Below are 21,505 nucleotides of genomic sequence, written 5' to 3'. Positions count from 1 at the left end.
CACACATACAATACACACGCACACACACACACACTCATGCCTGTACACAGACACACACACATGCTCACATAAACAGACAAGCCGACGTATATACACTCGTGATTGCGAAAAACATGATTTGAATTTAAAATGTCAAAATTCAAAATTTTTTTTTCTTTTTGGAGCCTTCGTTTTTGTGTAGGACGGGGGGGGGGGGGGTGCCGTATTATTCAAAAGGGTTCTCTGTTTTATAGAAAAACTGGTTACCAGGGTATTGACATCATGTGCACCACAATGACTTCATTCACGTAGGAAGCTACTGTCTCGGATCCCAGTATTTATTATTTCAACATTTTCAGCGCCCAAAACCTGGGCGCCCAGTGTTCCCGTCGCCGCTCCCAGCGCCCAATACCCCGGTCCCCAATATGCCCGGTCGACCACAATTCAAGCTGCTGATTGGTTGATTGAAGCACGTGACATTTTTGACTAATAATAAGTTGTTTTTTTTTCACTGCGTGTTATTCGCCTGACGTCATTCGCTGGCATGTGATCAACTGACCGGTAGTTACTAGTTGAGGTCGTCGAACGTAGGCTTTTAGAACGGTCTGTTTAGTCATCGTTCAACGGTAGCGCTATGCAAACGTAACCTGAGAGACGCGCTGATTGTTCGGGTTTTTTTTGCTGGTCGATCGGTTGGTCTTCTCGTCTTCGGTTTTCTCCCATCTCACTGGTTTTTCCTCTGATTCAAAAAAAATTTGGGGCACTGTGTATGTCAATCATACTGCCCTCTGGCGGATTTCATATGCCTAGAGAGAAAAACGAGTTCAATACATTGGTACTCTTTTAATTTCTGGAATCTTTTTTTTTTGTTCTGATCTGAACTCAGTTTCAAATTCTGCTTTCAAGTGTGAAAAATAATTGAGAAAGTAATAAGTCATTGAAGTGTCAAAATGTCATTCACCCTTTAAGCCATAAAAGCCACTTTCAAATTATCGTACCCATTACTAATGTTTTTGAAGATAAGAGCTTAAGAGCAAAAGCATTCCTATATGTTTTCTATTTATTTATTGCATTTTTTTTAATTGAAAAATTCGACATCAATATTTTTCTAATTTGACCTAATTTTAAAATATTTTATACTTTTGTTTTATTTTAGCGCCATCTGCTGAGTAATACATTGAAGTAAATATTGGTGACACTGCCATTAATTCCAAGAAGATTTGAATTTATGTTTTTCATTCAAGTAATGCTTCCAAAATGAGTCAAGTAATAAATTTATGAATAATATTTGGACCTTCAGTGAGTATTACTCATTATGGTATTATTTGATTCATTTTGTTATCGGTGTATTGTAGTAAACTATAAAAGTACTAAGTGCAAAGACTGATTTCAACTCTGTTGTGACATATAATGTAAGTAGATAGTTATTGTAGAAAAATATTACAAATATTCAGATAGTAAAATTTAGTGTAATTTTTGTATTTTCTTACAGCATTATGTCTTATTGTTATCTTAACTTGAACCTTTAGCAACCTTGTATAAAATTCGAACTATAAGAAGTTGAAATCATTTCCGTTAGTCTTCGAATAAAAGATTTTTAAATTAAGTAATACAATTATACCAACCAAACAAAAATCATGGTGAATCTTGCTAGTTTGACAAGATGTACGATTGTGTCAATAAATACATTTAAATATTGGACACAATATAAGTTATTTGGGTAACGAAGTTTTCTTTTTGAAGCAATTCGCCATGTATCGACTAAGCGCACGAATTTTATTAGTTGCTTTTTGTTTCAACCTACGCTAAGAATACAAGTTTGGATTATATGAAAGTTAATATTTTTAATTTGTCTGAAGCTTGAGTTACTAATTGATTGCATCAGACTATATGCTAAACAAATAAAGAGTTAACCCATAACAAATGATGGTCAGTCTCACAGACTGCTCAAAAAGTTCATCCCACCACCCCTATTTCACTTGTGTCCGATTGAATGGTTCCTCCCCAATAGCTTTTTTTTTGTGATCTTGAATGTCCATGATTGCTCAGCATGACCCCCCTTTGACGAACCTACGATTTTTTCTGTGAGAAATATTTCTGAAATTAACTGGCCAAGAATAGGCACTTCTAGAGTGATTGATGCTAAATTAAATTCCACACCAGTTTATCTGTAAATTAGTTTTTATTCCAAATAGCATAATGAATTCCAAACTATCCATTTTGTACCATTTTAGTGCATTTAAGAAATGCTTGAATAAAATTTATGTCCAGTTTTCTACTAATAATGATTTTCTTTAACTGAAAAAGGTGTGCAATGTTTCGAGTTCAAGAGAATGATGATGGTTCGACTAGTATATTTTGCAAAACGACTGATCGTTTGATATGTACCATACGGGGACAGCAAAGAGGACAAAGTGTGGTAGGTGTTATATATTTTTATTTTAGCTTATTTAACTGCATGAGAACATTGTCTGTTTCCCCCCACCCCCATTTTGAAATGGGGAGGGGGATTGTCACGTTTTTTGATGTGTAAGTTTTATGAGTGATTTTCTTTCTTACTAATACCTTTTGGACTTTGTTCTAGCTGAAAACTTTCTTAGTTACAAGTATTTGATTTGATTTAAGTCTCTTTGTACATACTATTGTTATGGTATTGAGCTTTTTTTTAATTCATGAATAAAAAATGAATATGTGAATAAAAGTGTAATAAATTTTTTTCAAATGAAAAAAGAATGGTGCAGATGTGATATACCCCCCCCCCCCCCCCATTTGGCAACATCCAATTTTTGGCACAAAATTGAAATATTTTTCTCGTTAATGAGGCAATAATTTTTTAAGCATGGCATCCCTGGCGTAACTAACCTGTGTTTGGTAACCCAAAGGTAATCTTAGATCTGTTCAAACTTGTTTAGTTGTCTTTTGAAGTAAAAACATTAGAAAATGCCAGTTCCTTCAAACTTGAACGTTAATTAAAAGTTTACTCCAACGTGGTGTGTATCAGTAACGTGCCATTGTCATATGATGTATTGTTTTAGACTGAGTGTGAGGATTTATACCATAAAAAGATAAGTTCTTTATTTTAGAATTCAAAAAAAAAAAAAAACTCTCACTTCCGAAATTCTTTGTTTTTACAAATCCTTGAGGGGTTCTTGTAGTTTTTAACTTTTTTTTACTGTATGTAAATTAATTTTACAAAAATAGTAAGGTTTATTTTGTTCTAAAAGTTAATTCTTATTGATGCCACGAATTATTTAGACATTCTATTAAAGTGCCTCCTTTAGGTACTGAATTTCTAAAAATAAGTTGACTCTACGATTTTATAAAAATATAAAAGTGTTATTTTATGTAAAATATAATAGGTATTTTGAAAGCATGTCTAGATAGCAAATAAATGTATGGTATTTTTGTATTGGGCAGTTCTCAAAAGGTGGGAGCAAACATAGACCTCAGCTTTGAAGCTTCAACACCAAATAACTTTCATTTTAATTAACTCAAAAATTTTTGAGTTAAACTATAATACTGTATAGAGACAAGAATTGACATAAATTATCGAAAAATGCTCTTTAAATGCCCTTAAAAAATATTTTTTTTGCTAAAAGGTGCAATTTTGGACATACCAAAACGTTAACTGAGCAAATGTACCATTAAAGAAAATTTTTTTTAATTATTTCCATACGTTTCAAAAACAATTTAAAGGTATGAATCTTACACTGAATAATTTTTTGTTAATGTTTTACACAAATAACAAAAGTAAAGACAGATTATTCACTTTGTAAACGATTTTAGAAATAGTAAGTTTAAAATTTGATGCATGTCCAAAATTTACGATCTTTACAATGCTATTTTTTGAGAACTAAGTATATGATGTTTTCATTTTAAAGGTGTTTATCGAGCCTCAGAATCAATTTTTAATTGTTTAAAAGTGTTTCATAAGCTTTTATGCAGTATTTTAGAAGAAAAATATTTTTTTTTAAACGTACATGTGAGATGTCCAAATGGCGTTATGATCTTGACGCCGATAATTCTGTCCATTTATTCATAATTTTTGATGATCTACTGTCTTCTAACCTCAATAAAAAACGTTATTATAATGTTATCTTCTTTAATCCATTGGTATTTTGCATAATTAATATGTTACACATTGAACAATACATAAATTACAGTAGAAACATGGCTGGTTATGATCGAACCGAATGCCATTTTGCGCTAAAATTGCCAAGCAAACCTCCGTTGGCGACAACACAGTATACGATAAGCTAAAGGTTACCAGAGGGGAATTCCAATTTGACAAATGTAGTTTATCGTCAGCTGTACCAGTTTTGACGACTTTATCACCTGCGCTAGCATTTTTTTTTTTCCCGCTTTTATTATTTTAGAATTCTTTTCTCTTCTTTCTTTTGGAAACATAATTTAACGATCTCCAAATAGAAATACGAATTTCTTTCTTCAATAATTTTTTTAGATATTTTAATTCTTATGACATTAGAAAAAATATTCATTATTAAAACTGATGTCACTTTTTACAATTGTATTATTTTTAATTTGAAGCTTTTTTTTTAACCTTGCATCAATTTCTTCAAAATCATTCCAAAACTTTATTATATGTAAAGAGCAGTATGTATAGCCATTCAAGTACTTCATTAATATCCTCTTTATCATTAAATTCCAAAATTCAAAAAGTAGTAAATAAAATTTTCATTGGAAAAGTTAAAAATCAGATTAACAGTTGTCAAAAATGGTGAAACTTACATTATGATGATGTCCAAAATCCGTTACCTACAGGACAACAATGTCCAAAATCTGTTACCTACAGACTGCTAATTTAATTTGCTAATTAACAGTTTTTACAAATACCTGCTGTCTTTTCATGTTCATATATTGTGTTCTAGGTATGCATACTATAGAATAAAAGCAAAATTGATGTCAAATTCGAAAATTTTTGAAATTGCTCAAAGTTAACTTTTTTGTTCCCACCTTTTGAGAACTGCCCTATTGTTTATGTTTAGGACAGGGTTGGCAAAAACCGGGTTTTTTTAAAAAAGCCCATGGACCCAGGGTTTTTTGGTTTTTTTTAAATAAAACCCAAAAAAACCCAACTAAAGCTGGGTTTTTAAAAAGAAATGTGAGTTTTTTTTTGTCTTTTTTTAGGTGAAAGGTGGGGTACTCGTAGCATATTGTAGCATAAGTATATGGACAAAGCACAAAAATTGTCTTGATAAAAAAAGCTGGAAAATTCAGCGTTTTCTGAAGAAGGGTATAAAAGACGACAAAATTCAAGAATGGTGAAGTTTCAGATTTTTTTAGTTTCCATGATTACCAACAGTTAAGGCAAAGTTACTTCTTGAGTGATAAAATCTATTGTTTATTTGTTCGTTTTTTATTGCGACATTTTTTTTTTTTTTTTGTATTTTACTTTATTGTATTTCATTTTGTTATATGCAAAACTACTGTAGAACCTCAAGTAGTTTAAATCCCTTTTTACTGAATTCCAGCTAAATTAAGACATTTCTTTGAATTTTAAGTTGCCTGTTTTTCTATTTCTGTGTACAGAGTAAGAAATATTAAACTTTTTCGTAAGATAATGAAAATACTGTACATCCTATTCCGTTTTCTGTCCGACCATTTGTAAAACCTGTTAATTTCTAAAAAATATACCTTGTTTATTCTAGTTTTGTGATGTGTTGGTTTGCAGAAAATAATTCACATGAGAGCCTTTTAGCTAAAGTAGTATCCTTTGTACAATCTGCAAATACCGAGAAAATCTGACGTGACAGGACTTAGTCAAGATAATTTGAGTTCCTTATTGACCAGTTGAAGGAAAAAGTTAAATATATTTATTTAAAATCTTTGAAGCATTTTTTAATGCCCTTAAGAGTTAAGAAATACTATTGAAGTTCAAAATTCATTTTTTATGTCCATTGCCTATTGTGAAGAAGAAATAAAAAAGAAATTTAAATTGTAAAAGTATTTAAATTAATTATTTTTTTAAAAAAAGTTCTCAGAAAATTTTAAAAAACCCAAAAGTGGGCTAAATAATGGGTTTTTTTAAATGGGTTTTTTCAAAAAAACCAATTGGGTCCAACCCAATTGGGTCCAATCCGGCCAACCCTGGTTTAGGATGTTCTCTTGAGACATTTCTACTTTTCATACATCGAAATTTGAGTAACTAAGCGCTTTTTTGGCTGAAATAGTTATTGATTTTGGGGATATTTTCCGCTTTAAACATCGCAACTTGAATCGCTTTGCTCTTTTTTAGCAGAGTATGAGGAGTTTTTGTTCGATTAAAGGCATGTTGGAAAATAGCTTTTATTTCTATTGGTACACATTTCATTGGTGAGCTTTATAATAATTTGTCAATTTAAGCATTTTAAATACTTTCTAGTAAATGTTCTTTGTGTACAAAAACTGTCTAGTTTCTGGTATTTTTGAAGCGTATATTCGTGATGTTTTCTGTTGTGGTTTTATGTTGTTTTTATATATATTGTGCTCTGAAGTACTTTGATCATGTTTTTTTATCTGATTTTTTTCCTGTTGGCGCTAAAAAAGCATCGCTAAGAACGATGTATGATATATGTCGTCATACATCGTTTTCTTGGCAATGCTTTCTTGTCACCAACAGGAAAAAGTCACCAAGGGTGGGGTATATCACATCAGTTCCAAAAGAACCAACTTCAAAAAACAAAGAGGAACTAAAAAGTAAAAAATAATTGCTCATACTTACAGAGGATTTCCTACCCAAACGTATAAATCAAATTTATTTTACCATTCCAGTACAAAAATAAACTAAACTAAACACCCAATTATAAAATAAACACTGAGTTTAATTATTATATGATGAATTATTTAATACCTAACTGATTATATGCGATCTCTTAATTTTTAATAACCATTTGAAGTCGGGGCCTCCTATAAATTTCAACCTAATGTAACCGAGTAGGTTTAGTTTTAAAGACTTGCACGTTTTGTTAAATTAGTGTTTAACTCAGGATTTGGCGGGTTGTAAGTTGCTTCTTTTTTTATTTGAAAATAATTTATTTTTTGCTTTTTAGTGGTGTAAATATAAAATAAGTACGGAGGGTAGAGTATGTGGTACATTCCTTACGTACATCTCAAGTGAGAAAGCGTCGAGCACACAAGTCTGAAAACAACTAGGATGAGAAATATAAAGAAAGAAAAAGAGCACAGCGTCTCGGAGACTTCCAAAGATTGAAGAAAGGCGTTTTCAAATGCCCAATTATGTACAAAGAAAATTGTCTTTATTATCAGTTTAACTTTATTAAAGTATTCTTTCTGAAAAAGATTCACAAGTCACTAAAAAAACAACAGAAATCGCTTTAACTTTGAACATAGAATTTAAAGAGTTTTCTTGATTTTTCAAAGATCCGATCTTCTGATATTGCCTGATGACCATGTGATCACCTGGGAAGTATATACCTTTTCAAGCAAGGAAAAAAAAAAACCCAAATTCGTCTGTGCGTGTTTGAGTTTATAGGGGACATACATAAAAAGATTCAGACAAGTTGAGGAGTCTTTTTTTGAAGTGTGTTAAAAAAAAAGAAAAAAATCTTAATGCACATAACATTTTATACCATTGGCACTAAAAACTGATTGTTGTTTCTCTCCAGGATTTATTTGTGCACTAATTTAGTAGAACCATTTAAATATCAATGGTTTTCCTAACTATTGTATATTTCACACTAATACGTAACTTGTGAAAAAAGTCACATTTCTCTTTACTTGTCCCCGTTATAGGTCAACACCACACTAGAAACAGAGTATCTATTGTGATGTTGTATATATGAAGATCAAAATACTACTAGAGCAGTCATATTAAATGAATTTCCTGTTTGCTTCAGAGGAGTCTTTATATTTCTTACTTGCGCTTTGTTGTTTGTAAATTCATAGCTTTACATACTTTCTTTAACACTGAGTAAAGAAAGTACCTTTGTTTTATGGCCCTTTTTTCACAATGGATTTTATATTTAATCGTTTAATATTGAAATTAAATGAAGTTTGTTTTTGCCCCTAACTTTTTTCTTAAGAACAAACATAGTGAAGCAAAGATTGGGACCTAATTTTGATTACTCCTATCCATTAAACAAAAAAAACCATGAAAATCGTTTCACTAAGTGAGACGCTATGAATTCACAAACAAAAAAGCTCAAGTAAGAAATTTGAAGAGTTCCCTCGATTTCTCCAGGATCCCTCATACCCAGAAATGAAGACCATTAGACGACCGGGAAAAGTATACCGTTTCAAACAGAAAAAGAATTTTCCTAATCGGTCCAGGTGTCTTCTAATAATCAGGGAGCATAGTACATAAAAAAATTACAATGAAGTCTGTTGATTTGTATTGCCATAACTGTAAATTGAACTGACAGCATCATGAAATATTAAATCTAGAATACTTGTCAAACTTCAGAAATCGGACAATAGGATGTATTTATTAAGGAATATAAATTTAATCATATGTGGGGGGGGGGGAATTTTTGTCTTTAATTCCCCTTAAATTGAACACTAAATATATTTCAAAACTGAAATGATACAAATTAAAAAGTGACGACCAGCAACAGGCTCTGGGCCCAGCTAGACTGGTCCTAGTCAATTTACAATCCCCAGTGAAGATCAATGGCCCTCTTAAAACCATCAACTCCCTTGTTCATTACCACCTCTTCCGGTAAACTGTTCCAAGGCTCCACTACCCTGCTAAAATAATTTTTCCTAATATCCATGTTAGCCTGAGATTTAAATAGCTTAAAACAATGACCCCTTGTCCTGTTTTCAGTGCTAAACTTCAGCCCCATAACATCTTTCATTTTAATAAATTTAAACAACTGAATCATGTCCCCTCGGTCTCTTCTTTGCTCAAGACTGTACATGGGAAAGTTCATTTATTAGCCTTGTAGCCCGCCTTTGAACCCTTTCTCCAATACATTAATATCTTTCTTAAGATGAGGAGACCAAAACTAAACAGCATACTCCAAATGAGGCCTTACCAAACTTCTATATAAGGGCAGAAGAACTTCTTTAGATTTGTTTGAAATAGATTTATTAATAAACCCAAGCATCCTATTGGCCCTGTTACTAGCAATGCTGCATTGTTGGCTAAACTTTAAATCCTGACTTATTAAGATGCCTAGATCAGTAACTTTGTCTGCCTGACTAATGACTGAACCTTGTAAATAATAACTTGTGCACTTATTTCCATGCCCTAAATAACACTTGTCATTTCCCAACATTAACAGCCATACTCCATTTATCAGCCCACTCCGTAATATGAGTTAGATCCTCTTGCAGCTGATTTGCTTGTTCTTCATTTTCTACACTCCCCATAACTTTGACATCATCAGCAAAACAATTCATGTTCCCAGAAATATTTTTACGAGTATCGTTCATAATGACAATGAACAAAACAGGCCTTAACACTGATCCTTGAGGAACCCCGCTTAAAACCTCACTCCATTTAGAATAATTACCCCTTACAACTACCCTTTGTTTCCTTCCGGTCAGCCAGTTTTTTACTCAAATGAAAGTTTTTCCTCCTATTCCTATATCAGCTAATTTGTTAAGTAGAGCAAGATGCGGTACCTTATCGAAAGCTTTTTGAAAATCAATGTAAACAACATCTACAGGCTTCTTATTGTCCAAAGCCATGGTAACTTTGTCATAGAAATGTAATAAATTAGTTGCGCAAGATTTATCTTTTCTGAAACCGTACTGAAAACTAGTCAATAGATTATTAGTCTCTAGAAAATTTACAATCTAATTTTCATCAATGTTTCAAAAATTTTGCAAACCACTGAAGTTAGACTCACAGGTCTATAATTTCCTGCACTCCCTTTAGACCCTTTCTTGAAGAGCGGTGTAATGTTAGCCAGCTTCCAGTCCTCTGGCACTGTCCCCGAGTTATAAGAAGCATTGAAAATATTTACAATTACATCTGCTAATTCCTCTGCACATTCAACTAAAATTTTTGGATAAATATTATCAGGTCTCGGAGCCTTAGTCTCTTTAATTTTTTTCAAATGAAGTAAAACGTCATCCCTGGAAAATACAAAGTCCTCAAGCTGTACTATAGCTTGTGTCTTGTTGGTGTCAACTGTTGAGGTACAGTTATCGTTAAAAACACTCGAAAAAAAGTTATTAAGAACATTAGCAATATCACTATCGTCCTGAATCAAAATTCCGTGCTCACCAACCAGTGGCCCAATATGACTATTTCGAACTTTCCCCGAATTAGGGTGTGCAAAAAACTTCTTGGGATTCCTCTTTGTGCTATCTGCCAGTCTTTGTTCCAACTCTCTTTTCTGAATCCGTACCAAATACTTAAATTTACGCCTTGCCTTACAATATTAGAGCCTATCTGCACTGTGACCAGTTTCTGTAAACCTAAGAAAAGCGGCTTGCTTGTAATTTAGAGCATCTTTAGTTTCCCTGGTGAACCACATTGGCCAAATTTTAGTGTTGACACCCTTTCTCTTAAAGGAAACATGATCCCCAACCGTTTTCGCTAGATTTTCCTTAAACTCTGCCCACTGAAGATTCATATCGCTACTGTCCAATCCAGAAGAAAAAAATGCTTTTAAACTCTGCCTAAGTGCCACAAAATCGGTATTTCTGAAATTGGGCACAAACCTAAAATTCTCTTATTTTGTGCATATCAAATTTAATCCCAAACCTAATACTGTTGTGGTCACTATCTCCAATGTGTTCCCCTAGACACAACCCCTGAACATAACCTTCCATGTCGCAGAAACTAGATCCAAAATCACGTCCTGTCGAGTACCCTGAGTTACAATTTGATCTAAGAAACAGTCGCCATTTACTTTCAAAAATTCCTCTTCTCTGCTATTATTATGGTAAAAATTATTCCAATCAATTCCTGGAAAATTAAAATCTCCCATTATGATGACTGACCCCTTGCTTGAAATGTCACTAATAATACTAAACATCTGTTCATCTTGACCCTGGCTTAAGTTGGATGTCCTATAAATGTTTCCTAGTAGTTTATTTCCCTTATTGCTCATCAACTCCAGCCAAATCATATCAATCTCATTAGGTTTATCATTAATTACCAATTCATTGCAAGTTGAAGTGTCTCTGACATAAAATAAAGCCCCACCACCTCTTTTACCTACTCTATCTTGTCTAAACAAATTATACCCAGCAATAGATAATAAATCATCATCACTTTCGGTAGCCCATGTCTCGGTAACTCCAATAATATCCAACCCTCTCTTTATTAAAAAAAAAAAAAAAAACTTTATGTAAATGAAGTTTTATTAACAAAAATTTTTTTATATGAAATCAATCAATTCAACTATTTCTGAAACAAAATATATTTAATTTACTAATTTGCTACATGAGTAATAAATACATTAGTAAGAGTATAATTAAAATTAACAGGCGGCACTGTGAAAATCAAACATCGCGATGCGTGAGAATGAAATATTGTTTAAACAAGATCCTCTGTCGAACAAATGCACCGTTCACGCCAAAACCACGTGACCTGTGACATGCGTGCAGCTGACGAAAGCTGGTCTATGTAGCCACAACGTATGCAATTTAAAATTTCTAAATTTCTCCGGACAGAAAAAACCCGTCATCAGATGCAGACAAAATTTACATGGGACCATCTGGAAAGTATACCCTTTCAAACAAAAAAAAGAATTTTTCGAATCGGTCAAGTATTCGAGAAATACAAAAACATACATAAAAAGCTGCAATACGAAATCATAACCTCCTTTTTTGAAGTCGGTTAAAAAGTGACAACTTTTTAAAATGACTTTAAGTACTTGAAGTTACATTTTATAATTGAATATTTCAAAGCTTTTTTATTGTTGGCCCTTTGATAAGCGTGTAAAAATAATAATTTAAAATAAAGAATTTTTGCAAATATAAATAATCCTAATTACATAAGATATGTTTCAACATTTTTAGGGTGTTAGCTGTCCCATTCCACGCCCAGTCAATGTTGTTGAACCATCTCGAAAGCTGGTAGAAGGTATCAACTCAAATGTTGGTAAGTTGAAATATTTAATACTAAGCACTATTTAGTAGTCTACCTTCTATAACTAGTTTTTTACTGATGTCCCATGTTGAATGGACAATACTTTCAGCAATATGTTTTTAAATGGTTTTTTAAAGTAAAGAATTAATTCCCTCCCCCCCCCCCCAAAAAAAAAACTCTTTAAACTAGCCTTATTGAAGATTATTAATTCAATTTTGTGCTTTAACTTATCAAACAGGGCCCACTCTTAACATTCACCACCCTGCCAAATGCACTAAAATTGTAAACTTGGTGAAAGAAACTAATTTGACAAAAGTATTGGCACAAATGGGAAATTCTCAGAAACTTCTACAAGAATAAATAAAAGGTTTTCTCCTCTATCGTCCAAATTATTATCAGAAATTCTGCAAGGAAAAAAGTAACAAATTGGTAACTCTATGTCTTATGCATTGTTATTAAAAGTTTATTAAACTTAAGTGTATGCTGCATATTTAAAATGTTAACACTTACATTGTATATTTTATAAAATTATTCCTTTGTTTTCTGATTGTAGTTTTCTGTAAAAAAGATTACAAATTATAAAATTTAAGTCTTTGCCTAAAATTTTGAGGATTCGGATAAGACTTTTAAAACTTTGTTAATTTGTTGGCTAGCAGTTTGAAATCACGAGTGCAAGCCTTGATCAAAGAATTGTTCCATGTCAAATCACAAAAAAAAAAAAAAAAAAAAAAAAAATTGAATTTTGACACCTTGAATTCAAATTATGTTTTTCGCAATCACGAGTGTTTTTAAGTAGATGTGTGTGTTTGTGTGTTGTTTATGTGCTTGTGTGTGGGGGGTATGTGTATGTGTGTGTTGGCATATGTGTTTGTGTCTGTGTGCAGACATGAATGTGTGGGTAGTTGTGTGTATGTTTTTGTGTAGGTGTCTGTATGAACGCGTGTGTGTAGTTGTGTATGTATGAGCATGTGTGTAGGACATGGATGCAACCTGGAGACGGTTTTCGCTAGAGGAGCAGCATCGTGAGGAGCCGGTCGACGGTGATGCTGCAGAGGGTGGCGGTGGGAAAATAAAATGATAGGACGCCAAAACAGTCTAGTGAGAACAATAAGCAATCGTGATTGCTCAAAAAAATCTTGACCCTTTCAGACTTTTAGAAATTTTCTCTCTGGACACAAGAACAATTGGTTTCTTTGGGTGGAGGGGAAGAAAAGGGCTTGGCATAAACAATTCTAACCTTGCTTTTGAGTTTGAGTTCTATTTTACCATATTGTTTTTACTTATAGAAATATCTGATGAAGCTTATGTATCAGACAGTGATGTAAAGCCTAATGTAAGATATTTAGCGAATAGGTAAGTCCAAACTTAGAAACTTTTTATTTCATTAATACACTTGTAAGTTTAATCTATAGTAGTAATATCAAGAAACTAAACAACTGATTTGAGCATGCCATATTTAAAGAAAATAATATAAGAAAATGTTTAAAGAGTTTTGTTGATTAAAAATATCATATAGGTTGTTCTGTTTTAACCTGCAAGGCCTCTATTTTTGCAACCGTTAAGGTTAATGTGCCTAAATGAGACACAATTCCCCATAAGTTTGTCACATTTAGGGAATATTCGACCACATTTTTTATTTATTGGTGCGTAAGTAGAAAAGGGCTGAAAATAATTTTTCTCTTACTCTTAATCTAATTTGTTTTGAGCAAATTGAATTTCAGGCTACTATACAGAGTGAAAAAACATCATTATCACATTTAGGTCAGTTTTGTCACATTTAGGGTAGTTAAAACCTAAATGTGACATCCAATATGCCTAAATGTGACAATGTTGTTTAGGCAGCTCAATAACTTTTTTTATAAGGTTACATTATCATATTTTTATGCCTGTACTTAATATAATCAATTCTAGCATACCAAGACACCATTATTTGCAACTAAAATGATATTTATTTTACAAATTTTCATTTATTAAACTTTTGGAATTTAATTATTTCGGGAACACTGTAGTTGTTTCTTGAATTTAACAATTGAGGTGGTGGAATAACTTCTTTGATTTTGTTAAGTTCATAGAACACTTTATCGCATCTTTCTGGCCACTTCCAACTATTTAGCCCGCTCATCGTCATAGTGCTTACTTCTGCTTCTGCATTAACTATACTGGTGACTATTCCTGGGAAGAATTCCTCCTCATACTCTACTATTACGTAACAGCCAGCCCGAACATTATTGTCACTGCCTGTGTTCACTGTGTCAGCCATATGGGGTGAGGATGGACTAGTGGATAGGTGCATGGAACAATCTTCTATATGAACAGAAGAATCACTGTTATGAAGCGAAAAAGCATCTTCGTCCGTGCTGGTTTCCGTTTCATCTTTTTTGTTAACTTTTTTACAATTTTTTTTTGATGTTGACACTTTTTTAGATTTTGGCTTTTTATTTTCTTTTGTTGATGTACTTTCATGTTTTTCTGTTGCTGTTCTTGCTTTCCTTGCCTTTTGTTTTTCTAGTTTTTCCTTTTGTTTTTGTTCTTTTTCTTCATTTTCTTCTTTTCTTTTCTTCAAGTATGCTTCTGTTGTGAGACATTCAGCAAAATTTGCCCCAACAGCCTTTCTCTTCTTTGGAGGATTTGGGGTTGATGTGGAAATTGTTTTTAGTAAACAACTTTCGAATGATTCAGTTTCAAATGAACAACCTAGAAGGGGGGACATTTGAGGTTGCTGAATTGAGGGTGGTACTGATTGTAGAGGATGCTGTTCAATTCTATTACTACAAAGCCTTTTAAAATATCCATTCATGGTTTGTAGGAAAGCCAAATCTTCATCAGATATATTTTTGTCCAGTGTAAGGTTAGTCTGAACAGATTTGTTGCACGTTGAATAACTAGGTGGAATAAATTCAGCACTTGGTGCATGATCAAACAAGTTCTGCACAACTGAAAGGTTAGATGCTTCAGTTTCAAGAGCGTTTACTTGACTCAAGCTATTAGAAAGCTGGCCTATATTATGGTCTTCTTCTGGGAGGACTTCTTCTTCAATAACTGGATTCCCAGGGTTCTCCTCAATCACAGTGGGAGCACATGAGGAGCCACTTCGATTTGAATAATTTGCTTCGCTTTTTTCCAATTGAAATTTTTTGTATCGCTTCAAAGCGGTGGGATCAAATTGGGATTCGGGAATCGCCATTCTGTTTAGAGGGAAGATGCCGGTATTTCGAAATCCAGCTTTACATGTATTTGGGGATAGTGTGCCCCATACCTTCCCAATTTCAGTAATGAAGCGAGATTTGCCCATTGGTTTACCATGGCTGGAGCGTACATATTCGGAGATATTAGTTTCCCAGGCAGCTTTAAATGATCTGAAAAAAGCAACATCTATAGGCTGCAAAATGTGAGTGGTATGGGGAGGTAGTTTTAAGATAATGATGTTTTCTTCCACAGCTTTAGTAACAACATCCATAGAAATATGACTGATGTGTCCATCTAAAATTAAAATGCAAGGACGAATTGTCACTTCAACTATGAAAACATTCTTGAACCACTTAAAAAAGGCATCCTGTGTCATCCATCCTGCTTCTGTAATATCAACAGATGTACGAGGATATTTTTCTAAATCAGCATCAAGCCATGCCTGCTGAACTGATTTGGCTGCAAACAAAATGTGCGGGGGAAGAATGTTTCCCGATGCAGACACACATGCCAACACTGTAGTTGACTCTCTGCCCGATCCAAATATCTGACGCTTTGCATTTTCTCCTATTGGAGCAATTACTTTTGTTCTACTCGGGTCAAAACGAACCGAAGTTTCATCCAAATTGTATATTGCGTCCGGCTTGTTCCAGACACCGGCAGCAGTGAAGTGTTCTTCCAATAGGTCATAAAATTCATAAATGACAAAAGGGTCCCTTTGTTGTTTGAACCTTGCTGCTTCCATGTTCTGCGCGATTTTTAACTTCAGATTATTTCTTGTCATGAACGCACGAACCCATTTCCACCCAGGACGTCCATCATGAAATGGCGTTGACAGTTTATTTTGAAGTACAAACTGCTGAACTGCATCACATAAGTGCTCTTTGCTCAGGGCAAATCCCCATTTGTTCATTACTTGCAAACTTTTTGCAATTGTCTCCTCTGTCTCCTACAGAGAAAAAAGAAAAAATTAACATTTTCTCATATGAGAGTCATAAAGAAAATAGTTGTTTCTGATCTATTTACAGAAGTCTTTAAATTAAAAGTGATTAAAATTTGTTTCAGAAAAAAAAAAGTTTGCTTTTATGAGTTGTTAAATTTTCTATTTTACTATTTTAGAAAAGTTGTCAGTGAAATAGAATGTGAGGTGACATAACCAGTCTACATAAATAAGCAAGTTACTTTTAAGGAGGACTTTCATAAAAAAATAGAGAATTTAAAAAAAATAGATATATATATTTTTTTTGCTTCTCAAATCTGAAATTTGGAAAATTTACTATTAGCCTGAACACAATCATCCCTGATGCGCATTATGAGAACTGAAATTTTGTTTACCTGTGACAGTGCTGTGGGACGGCCTTTAGTTCTCCCTACAACTGCTGGAGCAGGTCTCTTGTTCCACCCAGTAGCTTGGCCATGTATGGTAGAATGAGGAATATTATATTTCTTATGGGCCTGCCATGGAGTAAGTCTGCCACATTTGACATCTTCTACTGCTTGTTTTAGATCCTCCACAGTGTAGGACTTCGATGAAGATGCTTTATGCATTGTTACCTGCAAGAATATGGAGGGGGGGGGAATCAGTAATGAAATTCTATCAACTCAAAATTCTTTTTTTTTTTACGACTGGTGCAAATAGAGGAAGGCACTTCTGTATTTTCCCCATTTTCTTACATTTAAAGTCACACTACTTAGGAGAATAAAAGAAATGAATTTTGGCTTGAGCTAAGACATCTTGCATTCCCCCCTTCCCTCCTCAATGCCAAAGACAATACAAAGAGCTGTTCCTGAAATAGAGAGGGTTCTTGATCATATTTCTAAGTATTTGCTTTGATTTTTGAATGATAAAATATGCCATGTCTTGATTAAATAAGCACAGACAGCCAGCATAAAGAGATTAAGTTTGTCCCCCCCCCCCCATCTCATTGTCTTTCCAGTGCAGGACATCTGTAAGTTGGGGTGTTAAGGAATGGGGGACATATTTTTTGTCACAAAAAATATTTTGGGGGCGTGTTCTTGGGGGGGGGGGGCACCCCTGTGAATGCTATGGATGAATAAATGATTATTTTGTTGGGGAAAGGTTCATGACCTGCGCCATTGAAGTTGTTTGGAGGGTGTTTTAGATTTTTTTTTTATTTTGGGAGAGGGGCTCTTGTTTTTAGGGCAATAACTTTTGAGAGGAGGAAGCGTCATCGCTCTTAGGAGGGGGGGGGCAATATTGATTCATTTCTGTTTATTATAATATCTTAACCCAGGAAACTAATTAAACCATAATGCATTACCAAAATTGAAGGCTAATTCCAGTAATGAAATTCACCACAAACTACATTAAATTTACAAACAAACTTCTTTAATTATTTTTAAAAAGCTAAATTTATTCATTTTTTCAATTCAGCAAAAGCATTTTTTGAGCCTAAATACGTTAGCTTAACAACAAATAAGTAATTTTTTTTTTATTTTTGTTAACAAGCATGCCATTATTACATTAAATTAATTTTATTTCCCTTATTTTTTTACAAGAATGCGCACATTTGCCGTATTTCAAGCATTATCTATGCAGCAAATGTAAAACAATAAGAAAAATTTGCATAAAATTAATTATCACGTGACGAGTAACGAATTCACCACGTGGTTCAAGAGATCCTTAATTTCTCTCTTTCTTTCTTCCTTTTTAACACTATATAGAACAAATAATTGAAATAAAGGCACAAAAACACATTTACTTACCCTTTGTATGGTCAAATAAAGGCTTTTCCGCAACTCCGCATTTAGAGGATCCAATTTGTCGCTATTAGGTGGCCGAACGGGTCCAACGGTTATACGATGCCAAAATGCGACGAATATTTTCGAGCGTCCCTATTTCCCACAGATAATTTTCTTCCCCTTTCTTCTTCCTTGAGATGAAAGATGCGTTCAAGGTCGTGCTGTGTGCGTAGTTTATTTGACCTTGAAAGATAAAAAAGCAAGGAGATCGCTTTGTCGCGCATTAGCTTGTCGCATTTAGGGAACGTTGGGGGAACTGGATTATGGGTAATGCGAAGTGCTATGGGGAATTCCCTTGAAGGAATGCTTCAAATGCGATGGAGGTTTTCGGGTTTCATTCCCGAAATGCGTATGTTTCATTACATCGCATTTGAGTGCAATTTTTATTCTAAGATTTTAGGTAAAAGTGCATTGTCACATTTAGGGGTCATCACATTTAGGGACATTGACCTTAGTCCTAGATGAATACTTCCAATTGCAAAAATGTTCAGAATCAGATGCAGAGTTAAGATGTTGAATATTTGAAGTGAAAATAAAGATGTGTAAAAAAGTACAAAATTTAACTTTTTATACAGGCCCTAAGTCCCCTAACTTATATTTAGGGAAAAAATCTCCATAGAAAGCCATTACTATCACACATACAAAAAAAAAAGCCATTTGTGTGAGCAAAACTCAAGGGGATATTCCAGTTCAAAATTTTAGTTCCAGTTCAAAGTGAGGGGACCCCAGGTCCCCTGACTTATATTTAGGGAAATAAACAATTTCATAACGAAAAGTTTGAAATTACCGCATTATCCGGCATGCCACAAAACTTGGGGTCACAAGATTTTCAATTACATTTGCCTGGTCCTTTCCGGCATGCCGGTAGAATCGAGGTGAGGAAAAAAAATTAGTTACATAAAAAATATATGTTCAGCTTATAAAAATGAATATAAGTTCTGTACGCGCGCGTGTCTTGTTAGTATTAACAAATATTTACCAACAATGTCATTTGTTATTTTAACAAGGAAAATATTGTTTAATAACGAATAATTTTATAAAAATTAAATTAAAACTAAGTAAGCAAACATTTAAGCCGTAAGTATTTACCGCCCCTAAACCAGTGTGCTAAAGAATTACCATAGCTATTCAATACATTAAAAATTAACTTATCTCTCTAAAAGGAACCTAAAATATTTTTTTAAAAAAATTTTGAACAAATCGCAGCAACGATGATTGCTTCTGAATTGATTACTTTATTGCCATATAATTAAATCCATCAGTAATGACCTACCATAAATAACAAGCACATGTTATATGCAATACACATATATTTTTTAAAAGAAGATTACTTTCAGGATTTTTTTTTCCTTACAGTAGTTTGCTTTTTGATTGGAACTGGATGGGGAAATTTACTTTTGTTTTGTTGCAAAATAAACCTCGAATTATCCGGCATTCCGGAAATTTGAATTTCCTGGCATACTGGTCAATTTCGATTTTCTCCGCCATGCCAGATTATGCGGAGTAATACGGTAGTTCAACCAATATTCACAGAGATAAGAAACGCAGCGTTTTGTGACTTACACCGCTTTACACTTGCCGTCAATAACTAACACCTTTTGGGGGAAAATATAGCAGTTACCAAGCATTTAAATTATACGTGTGCAGAGTGGTTTTTGCGTATCACAACATAACATTTGCATACCTACCATCCCTTCAGGATTTCTTGGAAGTTTTACAAATTTTCATATCCTTTTGTTTCCATTTTTCCGATTATGAGCAAAATCTTCCGGATTTTTCTTGTTTAGCAGGGAAAAAATTGTATTTCGCCAATTTTGGCGCTAACGATATTTTTGCGGAAAGTGGCACTGAGTTTTAGGCCAAGGAGAGGTTGCCATAGGAGAATTGCACGAGAAGACATGAGGTTAGATTATGACGTCACTTAGTGAGACAGCACATGACTTCCTCGGGATCCAATCGAAGCAGGTAACTAGGAGCACGATTTCGGCGCCGTTTATCAACTTCGTTATTGCTCAGTTAGTGCTGTTTTTGCTTCGTTCTTTTTTTAAGACAACGTTGTTTCTAAACTTAAAAAAAGCAGTACAAGTAATTTTTACTAAACAAAAGTAAGTTCAATTGATATGAAATTCATAACTAATTTCATACTGTTAAATGTAAGGAGGGTAAATGTCCAGTTTGATTTTATTTTGCATTAAAATCTTCTGAATAAGAAAAATATCTTCCGGATTTTTTTTTCTTGAAAGTTGGCACGCATTTGCATGAATTTTTGAATAGCAATGAAAAATATAAATACTTTGTTTTGTTTTTTTACTTCGATATCCTATCATTTTTCTGAAAGGGCAATAAGTTCCAATCTTATCTTCTGTCTGATCGATTAAAACTTTGAACTGGAATATCCCCTTGAATTTTGCTCACACAAATGTCAATTTTTTTTTGTGTTTGTAATATCTTTCTACAGAGATTTTTTCCCTAAATATAAGTTAGGGGACTTAGGGCCCGTATAAAAAAGTTAAATTTTGTATTTTTTGACTAATTTTTATTTCTGCTTCAAACTTTCTATATCTTAACTCTGCATCTGATTTTGAACATTTTTTGCAACTGGAAGTATGCATCTAGGATTAATGGTTGTGAAAATAGAGGTTTTTTGCAGGTTTAAACGGAACACCTGTATATATACAGAATTGTGGCTGCTGATCCAATCACCAGCATAAAAACCAATTTATTACCAAGCTTTTTTTTTTTTTTTTTTTTTTTTTTGCCCAACTGTTCTATTTAATAAAGGAACTCAAGAGTAACCCAAATTTTTGCCTTACCCAATTTGTAAAATTTTTTATTATCATTCTGCTTATGAGAAGGAAAAGAGGTATCAGCAAATTATTTATTTATTTTTTTGCTTTTCTGCCATCATTGTACAAGCTTGCTTATTTGTTTTCCGCTGAAAATGTAGGAAAAAAAAAACTACTAATTCCAACATTTCCCAACTGTTAGTTTTGAACTCAAAACACATATCTTCAAATATCTCAAAACTCATTTTTATGGGTATTGCCTGTAACCTTCCAACAACAGCATTTTACATTGTCCATATATCTGCGCTTATGAACAACAACATTCATGTCGAAATTGTCAGTTTTACGAAACATCGTCGTTAAGTTTCTTTATTATCTTCTTGCTCTCTCTTACTTATATGCTCAAACCTAGCAAAATTTTAAACACTTCAAAAGATTATTGCCTCTTTCTCATGCTACACGAGGAATGTACATAGAACTCAACATTAATTTTTATTGTGCTTGAATAACAAGTGAATTTGTTGTTTCAGCCTGAAATAAAAGAGGCCGGGTGAAGGATTTGCAATCGTTAGCCAGTAAATTAGCCTAATTTTGATAGTATTATCCAAATTTCAAAAATCGTAGCCAGACTAACTTAAACTGATTTTAATAGGGGTTTTTTTTCTGTAGAAATATTTAATCAGAGAACAAAGTATAAATTTATAGAATGTTGAATGCTTGTACTCAAAAGATACAGCATACACTTAAGATAAATTAGATACTTATTTACTAGTATTTTTTC

General features: G+C 33.3%; 1 protein-coding gene across 2 annotated transcripts in view; it reads left to right on the top strand.

Annotated features, from left to right (window-relative positions):
* Positions 1-1,152: 1,152 nt before the first annotated feature.
* Positions 1,153-21,505, top strand: part of LOC129227301 (uncharacterized) — a 29,133-nt gene continuing 8,780 nt past the window's right edge. The window contains exons 1-4 of one of the 2 annotated variants that reach the window (XM_054861838.1): positions 1,153-1,278; positions 2,287-2,398; positions 11,920-12,001; positions 13,276-13,342. In XM_054861838.1, coding sequence (XP_054717813.1) covers positions 2,294-2,398; positions 11,920-12,001; positions 13,276-13,342 — 254 coding nt within the window. In that variant the 5' untranslated portion in view covers positions 1,153-1,278; positions 2,287-2,293. Of the gene's footprint in view, positions 1,392-2,286; positions 2,399-11,919; positions 12,002-13,275; positions 13,343-21,505 lie in introns of both variants that reach the window. The other variant, XM_054861839.1, reaches the window with a different exon arrangement.

The sequence above is a fragment of the Uloborus diversus genome, chromosome 8, assembly GCF_026930045.1.
Source record: "Uloborus diversus isolate 005 chromosome 8, Udiv.v.3.1, whole genome shotgun sequence".
Lineage (NCBI taxonomy): Eukaryota > Metazoa > Arthropoda > Arachnida > Araneae > Uloboridae > Uloborus > Uloborus diversus.
This window is presented reverse-complemented; position numbering and strand designations above follow the sequence as displayed.